At 41.5% G+C, this 24,949-nt stretch overlaps 1 protein-coding gene and 1 non-coding gene across 2 annotated transcripts; one reads left to right on the forward strand and one right to left on the reverse strand.

Moving 5' to 3' along the window:
• Positions 1-8,672: 8,672 nt before the first annotated feature.
• LOC110686129 (14-3-3-like protein GF14 iota) lies at positions 8,673-13,616 on the reverse strand. Its single transcript, XM_021862709.1, has 7 exons — positions 13,440-13,616; positions 10,622-10,928; positions 9,982-10,069; positions 9,759-9,868; positions 9,521-9,669; positions 9,147-9,193; positions 8,673-9,046 (listed from the first exon to the last, which is right to left on the reverse strand). Exons 1-7 carry the CDS (start codon positions 13,510-13,512, stop codon positions 9,044-9,046), a joined length of 777 nt encoding a protein of 258 aa, XP_021718401.1. The 5' UTR covers positions 13,513-13,616; the 3' UTR covers positions 8,673-9,043.
• Positions 13,617-17,817: 4,201 nt separating this feature from the next.
• Positions 17,818-17,890, forward strand: TRNAA-UGC. The gene has a single exon. It is a non-coding gene; the product is annotated as a tRNA-Ala (tRNA).
• Positions 17,891-24,949: the final 7,059 nt, after the last annotated feature.

A 24,949-nucleotide genomic window follows, 5' to 3' on the forward strand; every position in this document is an offset into this window, starting at 1 on the left:
GATGGGAGCAAAACTCCTCGCTCCCTACAAAAACAGATCCGGCCAAGGCCGGCTGTAGAGGAGCCTGCACACAAGGTGCAGAAAACCGCTTTAACCGCCCGGGCTTCTACTGGCGGTAAAACAATAAAGACCCCAGGCGGGTCTAATCCTGAAATGGCCTCGAAAGAGGTCACACCAATAAGGACCACAACCGTTCCATCTTCTGCGGGAGGCCAGAAAGGCTCCCAACAAGGTACAAACCCTTTCAACCTCACGCTGCTTGACCTACCCATGCGTGTTAAGTCATATTCTCATTCTCAGCCGGGAGATTCTCCGATCAGCCGGCTGTCCGTAGGCGGAGCATATGCAGCTTTCTCACCGTCTGTTTCTGGTGCAGATAATTCTCCACGTGGCCGGATGCTACTCAGTATGCCCGGGCCATGTTGAAAGTCGTCCCCCGGGACGAGAAGGAGGCGATTCCTGGAATCAACACCTTCAATGCCGACCGTGTAATGGTCGAGCTGGCTTATGTAAATTGATGAGTGCCCACCCGGCATTTTATTTGTAGTATGCCCATCCGGTTTTCTACTAACACCGGTTGTATTGTTGCAGGCACTGCTCCGCGTGGAGGGGCTCAAGAAGGCCTACATCCGTAAACAAGAGGAGGTAAGAAGAGCCAAACGTTCTGCGGATGACGCACATAACATTGCCCACTATTTAATGATTGTGCATGACTTAGAAACTAAATCTATAATCATGCGACAGGAAAACCAGGTCAAGACCCTCCAACAGGCCCTCAAAGAGTCCAAGACCAAAGTGGACAATCTTCAGGCGGCCCTGGACAACGCTGAAGATGAGCTCAAGAAGCATGAGGAGCCCCTCAAGCGGCTTGACCAGACGGAGAAGAGCAGCAAACGCCTGCAACAAGAGAATGACCGCTTGGTCAAGAAGGCGGCTGCTGCACAGGGAAACTTCCAGGCCACCCTCGAAGCTGAACAGAGCCGGCTCATTGAGGAGAATGAGCAGGACTGCGAGAACCGAATGAAGAGGGTGTTCTCCATTATCCATCCGGGTACAGACTACAACGTTTGGGAGCTCGCCTACAAATATGCAGATCTTGCCATTCTAGCTGAGGAGGAGGGCAAGCCGGGGCCTGAACCCTATGAGCAGTGGGTTGAGACCGAGTTCAAGCGGATGCAGGAGGAGGCGGCTGGCAACGAGGATGCAGTCGAGGATGTTGTTCCCGGCTCCGTTCCCACCACCGACCTATCTCATCCGGAAGGGAACCAGGCTCAGGCTGACCGGGTGATAGTGCAGCTGGAGTAGCAACGACCTCCCAGCCCGCGTGCCGTACATTATTTTGTAATAGCACCGGAAGGGTCGGCTTATTCAGCTGTTGTTTTTTATTTTGAATATTGATATACATTTTCACCGGCTGTGCTGGTTTTTTCTGTAAACATTTCCACCGGCTGAGCCGGCTTTTGAATGAATTTCCTTGCAATTTCTTCTGCACTATTTTGCAAAAAATTAAAAAATTTTGCTGCTTACTTTTTGCAAGTATGTTTCCGCATGGGTTAGGGTAATTTCCACTGGATAGGAGGCTGGCATAAGTGACATGGTGCTAGGCGGCTATCCATATACCACGGTACGAATGTTAATAATTTAGCAAAGTGCTAATGTTAGAATGAATGCCAGCCGGTTTCTACTGATTTGCCGGCTGGTGGTTTTGTAAAGGCCTTTTCGTAGGTTTAGGGTGTCCATTTGCCGGTTGGGCTTTTGCAAGGACACTCTTGCGTAGGTTATGGCCTAAACCAAATGTTTGAGGCCTTCCTTCTCTTAGTGGATCAGGCGGCGACATTAGGTACCGGCTGTCTGTTTTGAGACCAGCCATTGGTGGTACTTTTCCCAAAGAGTGAGCCGGCTGCATGTTTGGGAATGCTAGCCCGCGTCTCTTTAGTGCAATGGATCATTCAGGCAGGTAGGGCCGTCTGAATTTTGATCACTAGAACAATTTTCCACCCAAATGGGAGATGTTCTCTTCGGTGAGTTCACCCGTATGGGTGTCACCGGATGATTCATTAGTTCTCAGGGTTGCTTGTGTTGAGCACAAGACATGGCGCATGGAAATTTTATAAGAGGGGCCGCTTGTGGTAAACACAAGACATGGCGCATGTAAGCATAATATGTACAAGATTTTACTCATTAATTATGCAAAAGTTTACAAAAGCTATACAATTTCTAGAAGTAGTACTTTTTGAGATTGTCTACATTCCAGGTTCTAGGCAGCTTTCTATCGTCTGGGGTTTCCAGGCGGTATGTGCCGTCTCGTACTTGTTCAAAGATCCGGTAGGGTCCCTCCCAATTTGGGGTTAATTTGCCTTGTTCAATGGCCCTACCGGTTGCTTCCATTTTGCGAAGCACAAAATCTCCTACTTTCAAGGGTCGTTTGTGAACCCGCTTGCTGTAGGCTCTTGTCATTCTCAGACGGTAAATCTCATGACGCAAGGCTGCGTTGCCCCTTCGCTCTGGGAGAGCATCCAGTGCAAGCCGCATGGCTTCCCAGTTGGCCTCCTCATCATACAACATGATGCGGAGGGTTGGCTCATAATGCTCAATGGGGAGTACCGCCTCAGTGTCGTATGTCATAAGAAATGGGGTTTCACCGGTTGCCCCTTTTTTAGTTGTCCTGATGGCCTAAAGGACATGAGGTAATTCCTCTGCCCATAGTCCACCGGCTCTTTCCACCTTATTCTTTATACTGTCTAAGATCAGCTTGTTGAAAGCCTCAACTTGCCCGTTTGCCTGAGGACGACCAACGGATGCAAAACAATGGGAGATTCCTTGGTCCCCCAATCATCTCTTGAGGACAGGCGTTTCAAATTGTTGTCCGTTGTCAAAAACCATAGACACTGGAACCCTAAACCGGGTGATGACGTTTCTCCAGATGAAGGAGATCACATCCTTCGTTTTTATGCCTTTAACCGCCTCTGCTTCAACCCATTTTGTGAAGTAGTCCACTGCCACCAAAATGTAGCGGCGACCGCCTAGTGCAGGCGCATAAGGATCCAGAATGTCCATGCCCCATTTTGCGAACGGAACGGGGCTGTGGATGGCTGTTAGGTCAGTTGCCGGTCGATGTATTAACCGGGAAAACTTTTGGCATTTGTCACACTATTTCACCAAATCCATGGCTTCTGCCTCAAGAGTGGGCCAAAAGTACCCTTGTCGTCTGGTTCTTCTAGCTAGGGACCTGCCGTCTATGTGTGAGGCACAAAAACCCGCGTGCAGGTCCTCTAGGACTTCTCTTCCCCTTTCAAGGGTTACACACTTCAGAAACGGCTGTAGGTACCCCTTTCGGAGGAGCTCCCCTTGGTGCATAACAAAACTCAGAGCACGCTTCTTGAGCGCCACTGCTTCAGAAGGTACATCTGGTAAAGTACCGTCTGTCAAGTAAGCCCGGATGGGGTCCATCCAGGTGGCACTTCGGTCTAGAATTCCAATGGGGTCATGATCAATGCTTCTTTTGTCAATGACTTCCCAAAAGACTGTCCTAGGTGCATCACAGGAAGCGGATGATGCCAATTTGGAAAGGGCATCCGCCTGATTATTCTCGGACCGGGGCACCTGACTTAGATGAAATTCGTCAAGTGACACGGCCTCCTCTCTGACCGCCTGCAGATATTTGATCATAGCCGGATGGGTGGCCTCGTAGTCACCATGGTACTGGCTAACGATCAACTGAGAGTGTGAGCAGGCGCTAACTTTCCTTGCCCCTGCTGCCTTACACATGCATAACCCGGCTAGCAGGGCTTCATACTCTGCCTCATTATTTGAGACTTGGAACTTGAACCGTAGTGCATATTCAAACTTATCCCTTTCCGGAGAATGGCATATAACGCCTGCACCATAGCCGTTCACTGTAGAACTACCGTCTACAAATAACTTCCAAACCTGATCAGGATTTTCCGGTTGCACCGGTCTAGTCATCTCGACAATGAAGTCGGCAAACGCCTGACCTTTCACTGTCCGCCTGGGTTCAAAAGTTATCTCAAGGCTTTGTATTTCAACTGCCCACTTGATCATTCTACCGGATGACTTAATGGTGGTCATTGGGCGTTTGAGCGGCTGGTCTGTATATACAATCACCGGGTGAGCCAAAAAGTAAGGCTTCAACCGCCTGACTGCTACGAACAGGGCTAACCCAAATTTTTCGATCATAGGGTACCGGAGCTCAGCATTTTTAAGAACATGGCTGATGAAATACACCGGGAGCTGGTTACCGTCTCTCTCAGCAAGGAGGACGGCACTGAGGGAGTGATCAGAGACGGCTAGGTACATGTAGAGGACCTCCTGGGGTAGAGGGCTCACTAGCCTTGACAAAGAGTGCAAGTGTTGCTTTAGCTTCTGGAATGCCACTTCCGCCTCCTCACCCCACTCAAATCTGGACCTCTTTCGGATGGCCTGGAAGAAGTAGAGGCACTTGTCTCCTGACCGGCTGAGGAATCTCCCCAACGCCGCCAGGCAACCAGTCAATTTCTGGACTTCTTTTACAGTGCAGGGAGACCGCATGTCAATGACCGCCTGTACTTTTTCCGGATTAGCCTCTATGCCCCTTTGGTCGATCAAAAATCTGAGGAACTTCCCAGACTCAACACCAAATACACACTTCTTTGGGTTAACCATGACTCGGTGCCGCTTGAGTGTGGTGAATGTTTCTCGGAGGTCCAGTAGGTGATCCGTCTGTAGCTTGGATTTGACTATCATGTCATCGATATACGCCTCTAAATTCCTGCCAATCTAGTTGATGAAAACTGTGTTTATCATGCGCTAGAATGTAGCTGGTGCATTCTTTAACCCAAACGGCATCACCTTGTAACAAAATAGCCCCTGATCAGTGACGAAGGTCGTCTTTTCTTGATCTTTTTTCCATAGGGGTATTTGATGGAAACCTAAATAGGCATCCATGAAACTCATCAGAGCATGACCGGCTGTTGAGTCGACCAAACTGTCGATCTTTAGGAGCGGGTAACTGTCCTTGGGACATGCTCTGTTCAGATCTGTGTAATCTACACACATCCGCCAGGTACCATTCGGCTTTTTTCACGAGGACAACGTTTGCTACCCAATCCGGGTAGTAGCATTACCGGATGAACCCAGCATCTAACAGTTTTCTGACCTCAGCCGCTGCCGCTTGAGATCTTTCTTCACCGTGATCCCTCTTTTTCTGCCTGATCGGCTTCTTTTTAGGGTCCACGGCGAGCTTGTGGACGGCTAGATCCGGGCTGACGCTTGACATCTCTTCCACTTCAAAGACAAAGATGTCTTTGAATTCCTTCAGAAGTTGAAGCAGGTCTTCTCTCAACCGCTCAAAAGCAACCGTCCCAATCTTGACAGTTTTGTCAGGGCGGCTGTCGTCTAGGACGACATCAAGGCAGTCACCAGCCGGCTGAGGTCGTTGGTCATCTGACCTTTCCCCGGCTAGTGATTGTTATTTTTCTTGTTTGACGGGTTCCGTTTGGTCCGCCTTCCTTTTCCTACCGGCTGTATCACAATTATCCATGTCTATGGGCTTGCCGTCACCGGCTGCCCCTATAGTTGGTTTGACGTCAGAGAGATAGCACTCCCTAGCCGTCCTCTGGTCCCCTTTCAGGGAACCGACTGTACCATCATCCTTTTCAAATTTAACGAGCATGAGCTAGGGGACGATGACAGCCTTGGATTCGTTGAGGGTCGGACGGCCAAAGATCATATTGTAAGCGACCAGCTCTTCTACAACTAGAAATTTTACAACCATATGACGTCCTTCCCCCTTTTCACCCAGCCGGATAGGAAGGTCTATGCTTCCTACCGGATGCACTACTCCCCCCCAAAACCAACGAGTGGGTGAGGCGCCTGGTGCATGTTACTGGGTTTGTACTTGAGCTTGGTCAAGCACTGATAACTGATCAGGTCAGACGAGCTCTCGGTATCTACTAGGATCCGGCCAACCCTCTGATTGGCAATTTTACACTCGACGACTATGGGATCGTCGTGAGGCCGCCTGACCTTGCCTCGGTCCTTTTCCGAAATAAGGACCTCAGGAAAGGTGTCTTTCGACGCCTGGCTCTCATCCACTCAGTTGACCAGCTTCCTGATGTTATCTTTGGTGCCCCTAATGGTGGGACCCTCTCTGGCAAAACCGCCTGCTATGGTGAAGATAGTCTCTTCATCCGTCTGAGAGCTGGTGAGCATAGTTTTTGCCGCCTGCCCCTTCTTTGTCAGGGTGTTACTCTTGGCTTTGGGCAGATAGGACTTCAGAGTCCCCTCATCAGCAAGACGGTCTAATAGCCGCCTGAGGCTATAGCAACCATTAGTGTCGTGGCCAACGTCCTCATGATACTGGCAGTATTTTCTCTTTTCCCGGTTGCTTACGGGACTTTTCATTGCAACCGGTTTGTCGAGAGACATCCGGTCTTTGAGCTCCATGAGGATGGAGGAGTAGTCCTTCGTGAACTCGTACTTAGGAACGTACGGTTCTGATTTCCGTCTGAGCTTCTGAGCCGGCTGACCAGGACGGTCTGCCGCCCAGACCTCTTTTCTCTTGTTTTCTTCCTTTTTAGCCGGTTGTTGTTGTTGCCGCCTATCTCTTCTGTCGGATTTTTTGGAATCCGACGGCTGCTTTACAGCGCAAAGCTCCTCGCCTGTATATAAGCTTCAGCTTCCATTAACGCCTCTTGAAGGGTGGCTACCCTTTTCCGGACGAGGTCGAACTTAAATGTCGACCCATCCTTCAGACCCTTAAAGAAGTCCGTGTAAGCAACTTCGTCAGACAGTCCTTGAATCTGAATTCTCATCAGATTGAACCGTCTGACGTAGGACCGGAGCCTTTCTCTGTCACCCTGCTGTATTGCCCCTAGATCAAGGCTAGTCTTTTTGGCAAGGATATTCATTGAAAAATTTGACGTAAATAAGTACGCCAAAGTTTTGAAGCTGTTGATGCAGCCGGCTGGTAGATTACCAAACCACCGTTGGGCAATGCCCTTCAGGGTAGCCGGGAAGCATCGGCACCAGACGACATCGTCCAACCCCTGTAGATACATGAGGTTAGAGTAGGCCATTAGGTGGTCTTCTGGGTTGGAGGTACCATTGTAGGCCCCTACCAACACGTTTTTAACCTTAGCCAGCTGTGTCGCCTGGGTTATCTCGGGGGAGAACGCTGTGGGCTGTTCTCCCAAATTTAGCAGGCGCAGCTGCCAGTCCATGGGCTGGTACGGCTGCTGCACATGCCCGCCAAAGAGACCCGGCTGGGTAAAAGGGGATCCACCTAGCCCATTTGGCGAACCAAATAGACCAGGCTGGATCACTTGGGGTCCAGACCGGGCGGAGGGTTCGCCCGTCTGACTCCCTAGGCTTGTTCCCGTACGCCTGTTAGAGATGTCACGGAAATTGTCTAGGAAGGTCGACGTTGAGGCCGACGCAGACGCTTGACTTCTCTTTTCCTGGAGGAACGTCCGGGCATCAGAGAAAATCTTCTTGGAACCATCCGGCTGTAAGTGTCGGATGGGTTTTCTGAGTTCCGCTTGAGGGAAACGGAGCCTGTTTTGATCGAACCTGAGGCCCTCCCCCTCCTTCGGCTTTGGGTGAGGGGTAGGGACCCGGTCTTTGATCGTCTTTTTCCCAGAGGAAGGCTTCTTAGCCGGCTGACTCTTTTTGGGAGTAGCTGACCGAATAAGGTTCTGGATCTCACCCTTAAAACTATTCATGAAGGTCATGAGTTCGTTCCTGGTGACGGGAGCAGAGCCTTCTGCCGCCTGGGCAGCTCCAACCGAGTTGTCGGCTGAGTTGCCTGGAGCAGCTTGGTTGTTATCCCGTTCCTTCTTATCCCTGGAACGGGTGGTTTTATCCTGAAGGACCCGTCTGGGGCCACATAGGTGTTGACTTCATAGTCATCACCACTTTCATGATCCGTCTGGACCTCAGGCTCGGCCGACGGCCGCTTGTCCTGATCCGGTGGTACAGGGTTAGAAGTCATCTCAGAAGTACTCTCCCCACAGACGGCGCCAAATGTTTCGGGGTTTTTTTATGTGTCCTACGGGAGAGTTACAATTTCGAGAATGCCCTTCACCGCTTGTACCTGCAAAACCTCGGAGTCTCCGGTTGGTTGGAGATTCGCCTCCGACGATCAAGTCAGTAACGTACAGGAGGATAAGTGTGCGTAAATAGGGAAATTACTTCTCACGTAATGGGAGAATTCTGCAATTAATATTGCTCAAGATTGATGTATGTATTTATGAATGTGTTGAATGCCCCATTAATGAGGATCTCTCGGGAGCCTTGGTCCCCATTTAGGGGTCACTGGACACGTGTCAGAAGGGGATTGGAGCCCTGCTGACCAATGGCTGGGCGCCACGTGTCACTTAACCATTGGGCCACGTGTTTGGGGTATTTTTACCCCAAACAATTATATTTTACTTTACATATAAATCATAATTTGTGGTCAAAATAGCTTGATAAATAGTACAAAAGTCCAGTTGTTGCAATATTACTAGAAACGGAGAAAGTAAGAAATAGAGTGCTTCGATTGAGTAGATTAACAATAAACAAAGTCTGTTTTAAAAGACCAAAATATGGGTCGAGTTCAATCCCAACATTCATGGCGATCATAGATAGTAGCAAATTTGCAATCCTAAAAACAATTCCTTCGCCAAGGAACATTGAAATAAATATATCAACACAATCCGGATTTTCGATAATAAGACTAAAGAAACATCGCAATTGTAATATAAAAGAGCTTACAATTGCATATATAAAACAAAAATGAAAAGATTGTTTGGATACTACACCACAATCTAAAGAAAGTGCAACGAACAATCTACAATAAAAGCTGATAAGAGAACATTTAACTGATCCATTTTTTTTTTTTGAAGAAAACATTTAACTGATTCTCTTCTAGCTTTTATAGCACAAAATTTCCGCAACAATAATTTATATGCTCCCCAGTACAATTGCTTTACGGGTATTAAGGGATCCGAGACATATCTCTTATGGGAGCTTCTCGTTATAATGACGCGGTTGGATCAAGACATCACTGTTACCCCGAAAAAAGATGTAAATAAATTATCAGTACAAAAACAAATTACTTCAAAATGAACGAAAGTTAACAAGGAGACCGAAGTTTAACAACTTACTTCTGCCTCAGCAGGTTTCGCTTCCTCTGCCTTGGAATTTTCCTCACCTACAGAACAACAATAAAGTATTATATCGGTTTAGTCATGCACGAATTGTACCCATCCAATTGGACCAATTGTATATACATATATTGCCAAGGTGTAACCCTTACTCCACCCTCTAGTATTATTGCCATATTGCTTGATAACATGTACTCATAAAAGTGTCTAGCAAGAATTCTAAATCTATGTGACTACATGCAAAGGGATTTACACTTGGCCTTCCACTTGAGGGTCATGAGTCCTTGGAGAACCTCGTTACTTATAACAGCTGAGTTTTGGCTATTAAAAAGGCAAGTATGCAACACTAAACGTTTACTAATAAAGCATTATACCTCCTTCTTCAGGTATATCAGAAGTCCATAGAGTGAGATTGTCTCTCAATAGCTGCATGATTAGGGTGCTATCCTTGTATGACTCCTCACTCAATGTGTCCAATTCTGCAATGGCTTCATCGAATGCTTGCTTGGCCAAATGGCACGCCCTGCAATACCATACAGTAAAATGGTGAATATAAGCATAATGTATTCAGCAGGTAAGAAACCGTAAAAATATAGAATTTGAGGTAATTACCTTTCTGGAGAGTTCATAATCTCATAGTAGAAGACAGAGAAGTTCAAAGCAAGACCAAGACGAATGGGATGGGTAGAAGGCAGATCTGTATTTGCTGTGGCAGAAGCCGCCTAAACAAAACATTGACACAATACGGCACAAAAAGTATAAATAAACTAGCAATGAGACAGAATAAAATGGTTTTTTTTGGGCCAAGTATGCAGATGGAGAAAAATTAACATGCCTCATAGCCCTTAAGTGACTGCTCTGCAGCATCCTTCCTTTCCTGATCGGCCTTGAACTCAGCAAGATAGCGGAAGTAGTCACCTTTCCTGTAATTTTACACCATAACTTAAGCAGCATTATAGGCAAATACTCCACAAAAGCTAAATGGCCATTAGTTAGACAAAGGAAACAACACCTCCCAAGAAAGATATTTCATTTCTTAGCAAGTGCCAATTTTGTTCAGTAAAATACAGAGAGTTCTACAGCCCTTGGATAGTTCCAATTACTCTATTTGGTAAGAAGTACAGGCGCTATCATCACTTCATCAGACAAAAACTGAATAAATTTTTATTTCTCAATTAGTGTATATGTCACTAATATGACTCCTTAGGAGCAAGGAATGGGGGGTTTGGTGGAATTTGAGTTTAATCCCTTCAGTAACTAGAGAACTACCAGATTGCTATCAATTATGCACCTTACTTATCATTAATACAGCAACATATAATATTTCAAAATTGTGTAAAAGTTCTCTATCCAATACATTTTACAAGACACTTCATTTAAACAAAATCTGGAACAAATTTCATTCAGTTTAGCCAATGGAGATCATCACTGAATGTGAAAACTTAAAATCATTATGATAGGGCACTATGACTTACATCTTGTAGTAGAATACAGTGGCTTCTCCACTGCCGGAATGAGGAACCAGATGTGCATCTATGATAGCCAAGATGTCCTGGCATATTTTAGTTAGCTCATCTTCAACCTTCTGACGATAACCCTTGATGAGCTTGACATTGTTCTCATTTCCTTTTGATTCTTCCTTCTGCTCAATTGAAGACATTATACGCCAAGAAGCCCTCCGAGCACCAATGACATTCTTGTAACCCACAGAAAGGAGGTTCCTTTCTTCCACAGTCAACTCAACATCTAACTTTGCTACTGATTTCATGCACTCAACCATTTCTGCACATACCAAAAGAGTCGTAGTAAGAAAATCTACTAATAACTCATGGCAGGATTCAGGAACACAATTAATAAAACGATCTTGACGCCATTTCTCATGTAAACCTAACATTCTGCAAAAGATAAAAGCATTATATTGGCCTCTATATGTTAGAGTGAAGATGTCAATTAAGTCATCAATATAAAATCTATTTCACAACAAAACTAAGGTGTCAAGTTCAGCACAAAGGATAAACGAGAGAAAGGAAAGAAAACCATCTATTTGTTATAAAAAAGTTAAACCCTAGCTCATTCAATCATTCTCTCTCCTCAACCTTTTCAACCAAAATCCTGTTTATCTAGTTCCACAGTCACCACAATGCTTACCTCCTGTTATCACAGTGTCCTTCCATCATTCATAACACTCATTTTGTGAATGTGTCAGTGGCTTAAATACCATCATAGGGAGTGTAATCTGAGCATAAACCTCCACCTTTGGTTTTTGAATTGGGTCAAAAAGAAAATACTACCAGTTCAACTATAGAGTTGGGTTAAATGGAAGGATTGTGCTTCAAAAACTCCTAGGCCAGTCCAGTTAAGCCATTATGATGGTGTTAATTAAGGCAGTTGTAAATTTATAAACCGGTGGCGGTTGTTTTAGGCGTGGTAAGGTTATAACTGTTACACTTTAAGGAGTGTGGAGCTGCAAAAATCCGGGTATAATTAGGATGTAGTGGAGCAACAGAACGTATGGCTCAGTCCTGAACTAGTTTTTGGGTATGTGAGCTGTCAGGTCAGGGTAGGCTGGGTGGTAGATTTGGGTGGCTTAAAGTTACATTGAAGAGTGGCCGTCTGAATAGAGGGAGATGGGTGGTCAAAGGTGGAAGAGATTAGTTGCAGTAATGACTAATGAGTCCTGAAAGAAAAAGGTAATGGAAAGTCCTTCCCAGAGGACGGGGTGTTAATCAGATACATCCATTTGAAGTTGATCCCATTCAAGAAGAAAAGGGCAATGAATTTGTGAGCAATTAGAATTAAAATCCCACATATAGATTATAAAATCATAGGGAATAATTCCGTTTCCATTTATTATAGTTCCTTAACCAATCTTCCCTGAAAATATTGTCTTTGTAAACAGAATCAATTAATGCAAGGGGTAAAACTGCCAAGAGTTGCCCTTATTCAGCACCAAAAAATTTAAATTCCCTTAGGGGTGAGTGGAACTGAAGGAATATTTCTATTTCAGCTTTCCATGAAGACAAAAAATCAATAGAAACAATTTTAATCACCTTCCTAACTCTGGCTACAATTGGAACTCAGGAGACAAAACAAGGAGACCAAACAAGGTGTTAGGTGTGTGGGGGCAGTGAGGGGACTCACCCTTCACTTTCTAATAATTTTGGGGGAAGAAAAGGGAGAACAGCAAAGGAAATTTCCTTTAATAGTTCATAAATTGTCCTAAACACTTGATGGGGCCGAAAAAATACTTGCTTTGAGACTCCACCAAACATATGAAAAGAATCTGAAAAAACTCAATTTTCACCATTTTCAAATCAATTCAAACACTACAAAATACTCTGTTCTTTCTCCTCCTGTATCCAGAGAGGGTGTTCAAACTATTGGAGATGGAAATCGAAACAAGAGGAACAATCCAATGTAAACAATAAAGATATTGATAAGCTACTGACTATTCCAATTTCCTATGATCATTACGATAAAGGACAATAAACAGTCAGCAATTAAATAAATCCCAATGATATGTAGTCATGTAAAACAGTCAAACCAAGTTGCATGCTATTTGGGATTTGATACCAATTTTTTTTTTAATTAAAAGAATAGATGAATAAGAAATTTCAACAAGCAACAATCAAACTGGCTTGCATGATACAACACAATATAAAATAAATGCAATAATCATATTAAACTACATGAGCATAATACAAGAAATATACAAATATAACCTAATATGACTAACAACATGGGATTGCAGCATGCAATGCCAAATCTATCAGGATCCATGCTATTCTCACAGAAAATCAATGTTTCTCTAAGGTAATGGCTGCCTATAACAATGTATATCCTCGAGTCCGACATTCAAATGTTAAAAACATATCCCCTTAAGCACGTTCTAATCCATCGATCATTTCAAATCAAAGATAGATAATTCAAATTAGGTTTTACCAAAAGGGAAAAAAAAAAAACAACTTTCATCACAAATTATATCAGCAGAACAATAATAACTACTCGCATAATCACATTATACAGATCAAAATAGAAAATTTACTCTAATTTTCTTAATTTATACGATTTTCACAACAAAATTCACACAAAAACGATTCAACTCCTCTGTAAAATTAAGTACAAATATTCGAGAAAAACAAATATTACAAACAAATTGACAAAATAAAACACAGATCAATCATCAAGCATCTCAAAAACAACGGATCTACACAAAAATACATTCAAATATTTGAAAAAAACGATTTTTTTAAAAAATTAAAAAAAATACAAAAACGTAAAATGAGGTTATACCTTCATAGCGTTCAGCTTGTTCAGCAAGCTTAGCAAGATAAACCTGAGTCTCTCTTTCCTTTTCGGTCGACATTGTTGAAGAAATTCAAGAAGGAAAAAAAACCCAGAAAATCGAAACGTTTCGAAACCGTGAGAAAAAGAGGAGAGATAAATGAAGGAAGAGGAAGAGAGAAACAGGGGAATTATATAGTGTTAAATAATTGTAAAGGATCGAGCAAGTCAAAGGAAAGACTGAATCTCAACCGTTGGATTTGATTGTTTTCAAAGAGTAGCGCCAAAATCGGAGGATTCAGGAGAATTTGGTTGATTTATTCAATATTTTTCTTAAATAAGACATTTTTTTTGAGATTAAAATTCGGTGGAGTTAAAATAGTAAGGAGGATTATCTTTTTACTAATTATAGTAGGAGAACTTTATGCCTAATGTTCCTGTTGATTAAGGTTTGTGTAATTAAATAGTACTACAAAGTATATACCAAAAAGATAATTGGATTGAATATATAAATAAATTATTTTCCCTCCTTTCTCTCTCCAAAACTCTAGCCTCCATTGTTGAATTTTGAAGGGGCTTCCATCGATTTTAATCGGTGGAAAGCCTCAATCCTTGTTTCTTTATTGTTTTTTTTTAGATTTATAATAATACTTCCTCCTTTTAGGAGGAACTTTTCTCCCTCGAAAGAAAGGGTTTTCGATCTCCTTCGAAAGACAAGGGTTTTTTCGACCTCCTTCGAAAGACAAGGTTTATCTCCTCTTTTCGAGGGAAAATTTCTTAGTTTTGAATCCATGGTAGCATATCTAATGGATTGTCGTGAAATTATTTCGTTGGTGAAAAAGTTATCAAGTTTTCGAATACGAATAGATGAATCAGAAGGAAATCATCCTCACGGCTACAAAGGATCGTTAGATTGTCTCTCCAACAAGGTTGTAATTTTCAGCGATATAAGCGGGAGATGCTCCGCAGTGCAAGATCTACTCGACGATTGTAGTTTTTATGAAGGAAAATTCTATTTGATTCAATATCTTATGTATTTGTTAACGTTGAATCTCTATTGTAGATGTCGTATGACTTTTAATTAATGAAATATTTTTGCTATTCAAAAAAAAAAAGATAATTGGATTGAATATTGTACGAGTACTCTATAAGTTTATGAAATCCAGCATGTGTCATGTAAGGATTTATGAAATATGGTGTGCTAATGTCGTCTTTTTAGTTGTTTTCATACTATTTTTTCCTTTTTATTTCTTTCGGCGGAAGTAATATATTATGATTCAGTTTGATTTAGAATTTGAGGGACGTTTTAGGGAATTCCTAATATAGACGTGAGCGTCAATGATATTACCTATGTCTTAAATTACTAGTTCCATTCGAATATGTGACCTTAATTATCATTAGTTATATATGTGAATAAAAATTATTATTATGTGGATATATATCAACACAAAGTTAGCACGCAAGAATTCATATGATACGGTGTACTATTTATTCTTAATTATTACGGAGTAACGGAATTTAATTATTACGGAGTAACGGAATTTGAGGGTAAAATGGTTTCTTATAAAAATTTAGATATAACAACTAATTTGAGAATGAGGAAGATATGGCCATATGGGAAACGAAGTTTAAAAATCTTCAGTTACTTGTCCAAGGTTCGTAACTTAGCTCAAGGTAATTCTAGTTGGAAAAAATATTGTCCAATTAACTTAGCTTATTTATATCATTCTGTTGGTTTTGACTAAAGTTGTGTATAAATTCAAACGGTTGGTTAGGTACCACTATCAAACTATCACCCTCAAACAATTATCCATTGGTTTGATAAATTTATAATTTGAATGGCTTCATAATGATCTAAAACAAAATTTCATTAAAAAAAATTTAAAAAATCATTAAAAAAATAGGCATAATATTATTATATTGACATCAACCTTTTGTTAAGCCTTCGTTGAAGGCAACAAACCTCTTAAACTACGTATGAGGCATAGCAGAGAAAATACTAGTTTCTCTTCATGACAAACATAATGTTCATGAGGGTATAATAGTCTGTTTAAACATTTAAGTATGAGTAATTTTGTGATTTCATGTATAAAAGAAGTTAACACAATTAAGTATAAACTAACGGCATTAATGGAGGAGTCGGCGAATTTAAACAGCTTCAATGGAGATTTCAAAAACTTTAATAGAGAATTCAAGCTCAAAAGTTGCATCAATGGAGAAACCCGTCACTCCTACCCTTTGGGGTGTTGATGATTTAGAGTGTCGGAGTGGAGCGCCCGCGCCACTGTTCAGCGCGCCCGCGCAAGGTCGGCGCGGCCCGCGATAAAAGCGCGTCAAAATCGCGCCAATTCTCTAGAAACTTGCAAAAATTTGGCAGATTTGGGGAGTCGCGCCCGCGCTACTTCCCTTGTCTGCGGTTTTTGCGGTTATTTCTTTTTAATTAAAGGAGTTTTGGTTATGATGGAAGACAATAGTTTTTTCTCTCCTCTCTAAGATTCTCTCTTCTCTACAATTTACTTGAAGAAACTTGCAATCTCTTCATCTAAATCTCTATCAATTAAGTTTGTTTTTTGAGAATTTGATTATCTTACTACATTTCTTAGTGCTAAGATTGTAGTGTTCGTCTATTGTATCTCAAAGCGAATTTCCATATCAACCCAAGCACCGTTGTGGGGGAAATAATCGCTTTAGGAAAGAATTTACATGCCTTAGACGAGTATCAAGTATTGGAGACTCACGTGGTCCTTGGTATTCTCATGTTCTAGTTAGTTTCATTGGCTTGGAGTGAGGCAAGTGTATTTCTTTCATACTTGTAGTTTAGTTTGATTTCTTCTGTAATTTTCATTCTAGACTTGTTTTGCTTGGTTTGTATGTGTAATTGAATTTATAATATATTGTAATTTTCTTATTTTCCCTCATTTCCGTTGTATTAGAGATTGTACAAGTAGGAGTTTTTCCTAACATGGGGTTCACCATACCCTTCATTTTTCCCTTTTTCTTAGAGTTTTCATTTAATCCGACGGCGAAGCCATCAGAAAGGATGGTGTGGTTGTCGGAAGCGGTGGTGTCGGTGTAAGGCATGTGGGGATCAAGAACGAAGAAGAAGATGAAGCTTTTAGTATATGGTGGTGGACATGGTTTACTGCAATTAGAAAGAAGTGGTAGCATATATGAAGAAGCAAGGAGGAAGATCAAGATAACCTCCGTTATCCCAGCTGGAAAGCACAAAATAAAAAATATATATAATGTTTTAATCAGTAGCACAAATTCCAAAGCCAATATATTACAATATTGCCATTAGATAAACAAGTTTTGTTTATCATCAAGATAAATGGGGGCTCTCTCGACATAGCGTGTACCGTAATTATCAGAGTAATTAAAGTATTAGACCAACCAACAGTGCGAAAACAAATGTTAAAAATAAAAACTACACAAAACAAGTTGATTAGGGTTAAGGAGGAGCTTGTAATCGGGTTATATAGGGTTAGTGTTGTGCTTGGTTCAAGTTCAAGTCACTTATTATCCAATGTATCACGTCAATTAGATCAATGACTAACCAACGTAGAGATTGGTTTTATGAAAGATTAATTGTTGTGTATTTCCTTGCTAATTTTGAGTCAGATTTAAGGTCAGTTTGATTTGGTTCAAGATTAGTTTAATATCGAGTCATCATTATGCGGGTCAAAATTAAGTCTTGATTAAGCATCATTTGATTTGGATCATCAAATATGAGTTAATTTTACCAAGTTTAGTTGGTGCGAAATATAAATTGCTATCTTATATTCTAAAATATACTAAACATAAGGACTACTTCGGTGACTGAAGGTCCTGTTTTCTTCCCCTTATTCAAATAATAATTTAAGTTTATTAAAAATATATTTTTTTTTAATATTAAATAGTAGAACTCTAGAGTACAAATATAATAGTAAACTGGTAAAAATAGTTTTAATTTGTTAAAATAATTTAAGTTTAGTAATAAAAATCCAGTTCAACAAATATTAGGTGTAGTAAACATGTAAAAATTAAATTTATCCACATGTATTCGTATATTTTTAATGTCTCAATAAAGAATACTTTATTACATAGTAATATAAAATTATAAATATTGGTTATTTAGCATCAATTAGCCTATTTGCCGCACAAAATAGGATGAGAGTCGAACTATCTAGGCCAACTTTAATTCTTAAAAAACGAAAATCTTAATCTTATAATAATATAAATTCAAAAATCATATCCCAAATATGGCCAGATTTAATAAAGTCAGATGCAATGAAGCTTTGACCAGAGTCTAAGTTTAGGACGAAGTACTTTGCATACTTTAATGCGGAGTTTGTCTAATATCTATGGAATAAAGTTTAAAATGAAAAAGTAACAATTCAATCAAAAAGGGGATGTAGCTCAAATGGTAGAGCGCTCGCTTTGCATGCGAGAGGCACGGGGTTCGATCCCCCGCATCTCCATTTTTTCCCCCCTCAAACTTGCAATGAGTACATGGTTCATGTTTGGTATCATTGGAAACTTTTTTGCTTAGTTGATGTTTAGGGGACCATTTACACGATAGTACAAAGTAAACTAGAAGAGGATCTAGAAGACGGGCTCCATGAAGAAGTCTATCGTCTAATAGTCTTGTGATCGAAGGTCTAGAGCCGGCAAAATTGAACCAATATATCAATATGAATTGAATGCTTATATTCAGCTTGAAGCTACATAGGAAAAAAAGGGAAATATAAATTTATCATCTTGGTAAACAAAAAAAAATGGTTTATTTAGTGTCATTTTCGTAAATAAATCAATAATTTTTTTATAAATGTGGGCCCATAAATGTTGATTTATTTATGAATATCCCATACGGATTGGTATTTTTTAGTTGATTTATTTAAAGAATTGACACTAGATAAGCTCTTTTTGTTTATCATGATAGAAAATTAAATTGGGGCTTCTTTGGAAAAAAAACTCAAAACCCTCTTAATTTGATTGATCATATCATGCATGTAGTTTTCCCACATTTTGATATTAAATATAAGTATAAAATAACATTAAATTTCTCAACTGTTGATCATCTTTAAAAGGTCAAAATCAACTAATTAGGGTAGCCTCAAAAAAGTTTCTCTCGATGGTCCTTGGTCTATATTTTTTTTTTTTTATTTTGTAAAAATAAGAAAAATAAACATTAAAAAGCTCTCCTCACAATAGAAATTCCTAATGTATTATAAATAAATTGCAAGTGTATGAATGACCATATCGGCATAAACGTACTAAAGAACATTAGTTGATATACTCGGCCCTCCGCCCTTGGATCACAGAACTTAACTACCCTATATGACACTTATGTCCTTACAAAGCATAGTTTAAGACAAGCAATGGCACATAGGCACGTAGCAATTGATCTCATGCCTCAAATTTAAGGCTCTTTCCTACTACCCTACATGACACTTGCTTGGTAAGCTCTATAAACACCCAAACCACTACATACACATTATAATAGGTGCACAATAAAAATCTAGCCCCCTTCTCTCTCCTAAATTCCGCCTCCATTATTAATTTTGAAAGGGCTTCTATCGGATTTCACAGGTGAAAAACCCTAATTTTGTTTCTATGTTATTATAATGTCTCGCTCCCTTGAAAGAAAAGGGTTTATCTCGTTCGAAGGAAAGTTTTTTCGATCTCCATCGAAAGACAAGGTTTTTCGAAGTCCTTCGAAAGACAAGGATTTATACCCCTCTCCCTTTTCCCCACCTACGTAGCCCACCCCCTCCCTTTTTCCCTTCTTGTTGCCTCGACTTTAACCCCCACCATGACCCGGAAACCACCCCCTTTCCATTCCCCCACCGGCATCGGCCCCCCTCCCCGTTAACCCCACCGGAATCAACCCCCCTCCCCTTCCCCCACCCAAACCGGCACCCCTAACCCTAAACCACCAGCCCGAAACCACCCTAAACAGGTGTTAGGGTTTCGCTTATGGTGGTTTAGGGTTAGGGGTGGTTGAAAAGGGTAGGGGAAGAGGAGGGGGGGTCGATTCCGGCGGAGGGAACAAGGAGAGGGGCCGATTCCGATGGGGGAAATAGGGAGGGGGTGGAGGTCGGGGTTGGGGCAGCAAGAAGGGTTAGGGATGAAACATGGTGTTTTTTTTTAATTTATTTATTTATTTATTTTTTTGAATAAACTTAACGGAACCCTAATGGATTCCGTTAAATGGTAGTTAAATTTAACAATGTGGGATTTGGGTGGTAGCAAAGTAAAAAAAAAAAATAAAAAAAATATTTAACAGGTAGCAAATGTGAAACATGGTGCTTTTAGTGGTAGCAAATGTCAAAATTTCCTTAAAAAAACTAACATGTTCTTATCAGGTTCTTCTTTATTTAGTATGTATTTTCTTCCCCTTTATTTCTTTTCTATATTTGCTTGTGATCCATGTATACTGATTGGCTATTGGCTCCAAGACCAACCATTATTGTCTTCTTAACTGTAATTTTTCTTAAATCCACCCTTAGCTTTAATTCTGTATGCCATTAGCTTTTTATGGCTTGAATTTCAGAATAAATAGTTGGGAGTTAGGAAATTAAGATAATAACAGTTAGATATTGGCATGCAGTTGCCAAGTTCAATTTGTTTCAAGTTTAAATTTATTTCTCGTTGCTTGTGTATATGTAGCGAACCTTGCGATGGGAATAATAAAGTCACCACAATGCTATTTTGAAGCCAATAGTCTGTTTTTCTATGTGCTTTTTGCGCATAGTGCTATGACATTAGATCATATTAATCTTTCTTCTTTGTTTTCTTTGTTTTAAATTGGATGCTTATTGCAGAAAATTCAAGCAAGTAAAGGAAAAAAAATACCGAGAAAGAAGAAACTAAAATAGAAAACTGAACGTGATAGTTCTTTTAATTTTTTTATTTAAATTTTTTTTAAAAAAATAAAATAAAAAGTAAACCACATCAATGATTCACATTAGTCAATAAAATTAAACGATTATGATTTGATTTAATACAATAACCATTCAAAAGTCATCCTCCACGTAATTACTTACGGAGTACAAGATAAGTAATTGAGTTTTCCATCCTTTTAATAACTTGACAAAAATCATAGGCTCATGTCTATCACGAAACATAAAAAAAATGACATCTTCCAATTCGTCTTCTTATAAAGATTAAATAACGAGTAACATAAATTAGAACAACTTTTTGGTGCAGCAGACCACACCGTGTGATAAGGGTTACCCAAGTTATTTTGTTAGAGGTTACCCGAATTATTTAGTCAGGGGTTACTCGAGTTACTCGGTTAGGGATTACTTGAGGGGTTCGGACAGGGATTACTCATGGGGCTCACTCGGTCAAGAGGTACTTTAGGGGTTACTCGGTCAGGGGTTACTCGAGTTACTCGGTTAAGGGTTACTTGAGTTACTCGGTTAAGGGTTACTTGAGTTACTCGGTTAAGGGTTACTCGAGTTACTCGGTTAAGGGTTACTTGAGTTACTCGGTTAAGGGTTATTCGAGGGGTTACTCGGTCATGGGTTACTCGAATTACTCGGTCAGGGGTTACTCGAGTTACTCGCTTAGGGGTTATTTAAGGAGTTCGATCAGGGGTTACTCGAGTAATTCGGTCGGGGGTAACTTAAGGAGTTTGGTCAGGGGTTACTTGAGCGTTCAATCAGGGGTTACTTTAGGGATTACTCAATCAGGGGTTGCTCGGTTTACTCTAGGGGTTCGATCATGGATCCCTCGAGAGGTTACTCGGTGAGGGGTTACTTGAGGGGTTATTCGGTCAGGAGTAACTCAAGTAACCCCTAATCGAGTAACTTGAGTAACCCCAACAACTCGAGTAACCCCTGACCAAGTAACTCGAGTAACCCCGATAACTCGAGTAACTTAAGTAATCCCTGCCGCACGGTACAGCAGGTCACATACAAAAAATCGATTAATGAACCGAAACAGATTATTTTATGGAAATTTTGTTAACAACTACCATTTAATATCCACTTTTCAGAATAACTACCTATTAATTTTATTTTATTTTTTATTTTTTTATTTTTATTTTTTTTTGCAAAACTACCACAAAAAACACAAAAAGTTTAAGTAGTAATACCCCTTTTGGTTTTCCGGCAAGAATCTCCGGTTGGTGAGATTTACTTTATACAATTTCAATCAATTGCGATATAGACAACAACGGAATTCAGTGCACGAAAACAATTATAGATAAAATATCTTTAATTAGAGTTTATGTCAAAAAAATTAAATTTAGGGTTTTACGAAATTGAGGGATTTGGTGCAATTGATTTGTACTACCCAATCTTAAGTTAATGTAGAGACAAGTGTGTTGTTCATATGGGGTTTTTAGACCAAAATTATATAAATTAGGTCTTATTAATCGAAGTTCATGTTGGAAAACCAAAAGTGGTAGTGTTACTCAAACTTTTTTGTGTTTTTGTGGTAGTTTTTTTTAAAAAAAATTTTTAATAGGTAGTTGTTCTCAAAAGTGGTCATTTAAATGGTAATTGTTGACATAATTTCCATATATTATATATGTGATTATTCGTTGATGACGTAAATATTTTTTTTCAACGTTTTTTTTTGGATGACTTTTGAATGATGAATTTATTTTCAAAATTGAAACTTACAAGTATTCCTTAAATTCCTAGCATTAAATTTTAAACGTTGATTATTCTCCTTAATCTCTAGCATGATATTGTTTACATGATTTTTAAACACGACATTTCGATATCGCAGTCCAAATTGAATAATAAATAAAAACATCATGCATTTTCATCTCTATTGCTATTTTCCTCTATAAAAATTTCTATATATAGAATAGACAAACCATTAGAATTGAAGCACCAAATTAAATAAAGTAAAAACAACATGAAAGTCCTAAACCTATTTCTATTTTTATTTTTTGTTTCCCATGTAAATTCTGCTTCAAGTTCACCCATAGACAACTTCCTTGCATGCCTTCAATCTAACTCGAGTGCATCGAATAATTCGATCTCAAATGCCATCTGTTTGGGTCCAATTTAGTCCAATTGGGCCTAGGCACTAAATGATCCAATTAAAAACCCAAGGTCAAGGTTCAACTCTCCAATTGTGCTAAAGTCAAAGGTCAGCCCACAAAGCAAGCCAATTGGGCTAAGGCCCAACCTCTCCATGTATGATGAGGTATAAAAGCCATCAATATGTTCATTCATATGTTCATTCATATATTCTGATATATTCCATTAAAGCCTCAAGCAACAAACTCTCTTGCATAGTGTCCTCTTCTTACACATTGTACTGACTTTAGCATCGGAGGGGCCTTCCTCGGCAACACCCCCGAGGCTAGTTTACGTGTGTTTACTGTGCAGGAAACCTTCGGCCCAACATAACTTGGACTGAATCCAGCCTTCTCCGTTTCAGCGGACCTTCGGCAAGGTCCCATTGTTTTCACCCGAAACAATTTGGCGCCGTCTGTGGGGAAGACTTTCAAAAATCTTTAAGCCAAATTCCTAACCAAGATCATCTTGCAATTATCTTAGCAGCAATGGCTAAGAACCGCAAGAGCAAAAGCCTCCGTCAAGGAGCGGGCGAAAAGCCTAAAACCCCTACACCATCACCCTCGCCGGACCGGAACTCTCCCAAGGGTGCCGGCTCGGGGGGAGGATCATACAAGGAGGATTCCCTATCTCCCGTAATTCATGACTCTCATTATAGGCCGAGTCACTCTCGGTCTAGCAGGGGTGAGTCCGATCATAGGACACATTCAGTGTCCCAAAGCCAACCATCGGCTGCGCGCCCTCATTCCCACACTCGGCCGAGGACCCCTTTGACGGGGCCCAGCTCGGAAGAGGTGGCAAGAGCGCTGGCAGTACTCATGGAGGCGATGAGGGCACAAAATATGCCACCACCTCGTGATCGAACTCCTCCGCATACCCGGCATCAGCGGAGGAAGTTAGACCATGATGGTGGGAAGCTTCCTTCCTTCCGGGAACTGGAAGAGTAGGAGGAGGATTCCTGGAAAAATGAAAAATAGAGGAAAAAGAACCCTCAATTTTTAAAAGGATCCTCATCCTCAAGACCAGAAGCGCATAAGAGCAGCAGCTCAGCTTCTCGGCCAGAATCTACTCACCGAGAACCTGAGACTGTTCGCAGAAGTGTCCTTGACCGACTCGGCGGCAAGGAACCGAGCGTGCACAGTCGCCTCTCGTTCCCTGCAGCCGAGGCCCAGACTTCCCAGCCAGGGACGAAAACCACTCCTACCTCTCTAAGAGGGCGGAGCGCGGTCCCTTCGGCCAGGAACAAGGGCAAGGCCGTTATGCTACCCGCCAGTTCACCATTCAAGCAATGGATACTGGAAGAGCGCGTACCCACGGTTAAAATACCGTCGCACATCACATATGACGGGACCACGGATCCGAAGGATCACGTGGCCTCGTATGAGACTCATATGCATCTTTGCCCCAGATCCGAGGCGACTTGGTGCAAATATTTCCCAACCACTCTCAAGGGGGTCGCGCAAGCGTGGATCTCCAAGGGAGTAAGGCAAGGCTCCATAACAGGGTGGGATGATCTGTCCTCCAAGTTCAGGAGCAAGTTTTCCACGGCAAACCGCCGAGAGAAGACTACCGCAGAGCTCATGAGTCTGCAACAGGGGGAAACCAAAAGCCTCCGAGACTACCTGACCCGTTTCAGTAACGAGTCATCAAGCGTCTCCCAGCTGGACCAGGGGCTAGTCGTTTTCGCAATGCAGAATGGCCTTCAGCCCGGAAAGTTCCTAGACTTCATGGTCATGCATACCCCGCAGACCTTGGAGGAAGCTCTTAATGCTTCGGATAAGTTCATCCGAGCCGAAGAATGGAACAAAGCGAAAACCCAACCTCAATTTGGGGGAGGGAAACAGAGACAAATACCCTTGTCTGAAGGCCAAGGCCATAAGGCAAAGGGAAAGTCAAAGGCCCCGGAGCAATCTTTGGCCATCGACCCAAAGAAGGAAAGATCTGCCTCATACACAGGCAGATACGAGTCCTACACTCCGCTCTCTCTTCCACGCGCCAAAATTTACAGCGTGACGAAGGAGGAGCAGAGTTACCGAAAGCCGAGACCACTCCCAGAGTAGTATCAGCGAAAAAATAAAAATCAGTGGTGCGAGTTCCACGAGTCTTCGGGACACAACACTGAGGAGTGTATCCAACTGAAGGACCAGATAGAGGACATGGTCCGGAAGGGATACTTGAAAAAATACATCGCGGATCACCGCGAGAAAAAAGAATCCGAGAGGTCAGCAAAGGACCCTCGGCAGGACCTCGACTTCCCCCCGGAAAAACAGTAAAAAGCCGGAGGGGAAATTCCCTCCGATCAATGTTATCTCGGGAGGAATATACTCTCGGAGGGAGCACAAGCGCCACCTTAGAGCTTTGACTCACCAGGTGAACAACGCTGACATTCAATCTCCCCAGTCGCCGGTGCCGAACATGACGTTCACAGCCGCCGACTGCCGGGGGATTACGTTCCCTCACGAGGATCCGTTGGTGATCATCGCCACGGTGGCCAAC

Source organism: Chenopodium quinoa, unplaced genomic scaffold, assembly GCF_001683475.1.
Source record: "Chenopodium quinoa cultivar QQ74 unplaced genomic scaffold, ASM168347v1, whole genome shotgun sequence".
NCBI lineage: Eukaryota > Viridiplantae > Streptophyta > Magnoliopsida > Caryophyllales > Amaranthaceae > Chenopodium > Chenopodium quinoa.

Excerpts from the sequence above, each read along its gene's own strand:
- LOC110686129 (XM_021862709.1), bottom strand. The coding sequence starts at position 13,512 with ATGTCGACCGAAAAGGAAAGAGAGACTCAGGTTTATCTTGCTAAGCTT. Across the intron at positions 10,929-13,439 it reads ACAAGCTGAACGCTATGAAG|AAATGGTTGAGTGCATGAAA; the intron begins GTATAACCTCAT and ends TGGTATGTGCAG. Across the intron at positions 9,194-9,520 it reads TGATATACCTGAAGAAGGAG|GTGAGGAAAATTCCAAGGCA; the intron begins GTATAATGCTTT and ends GTTGTTCTGTAG.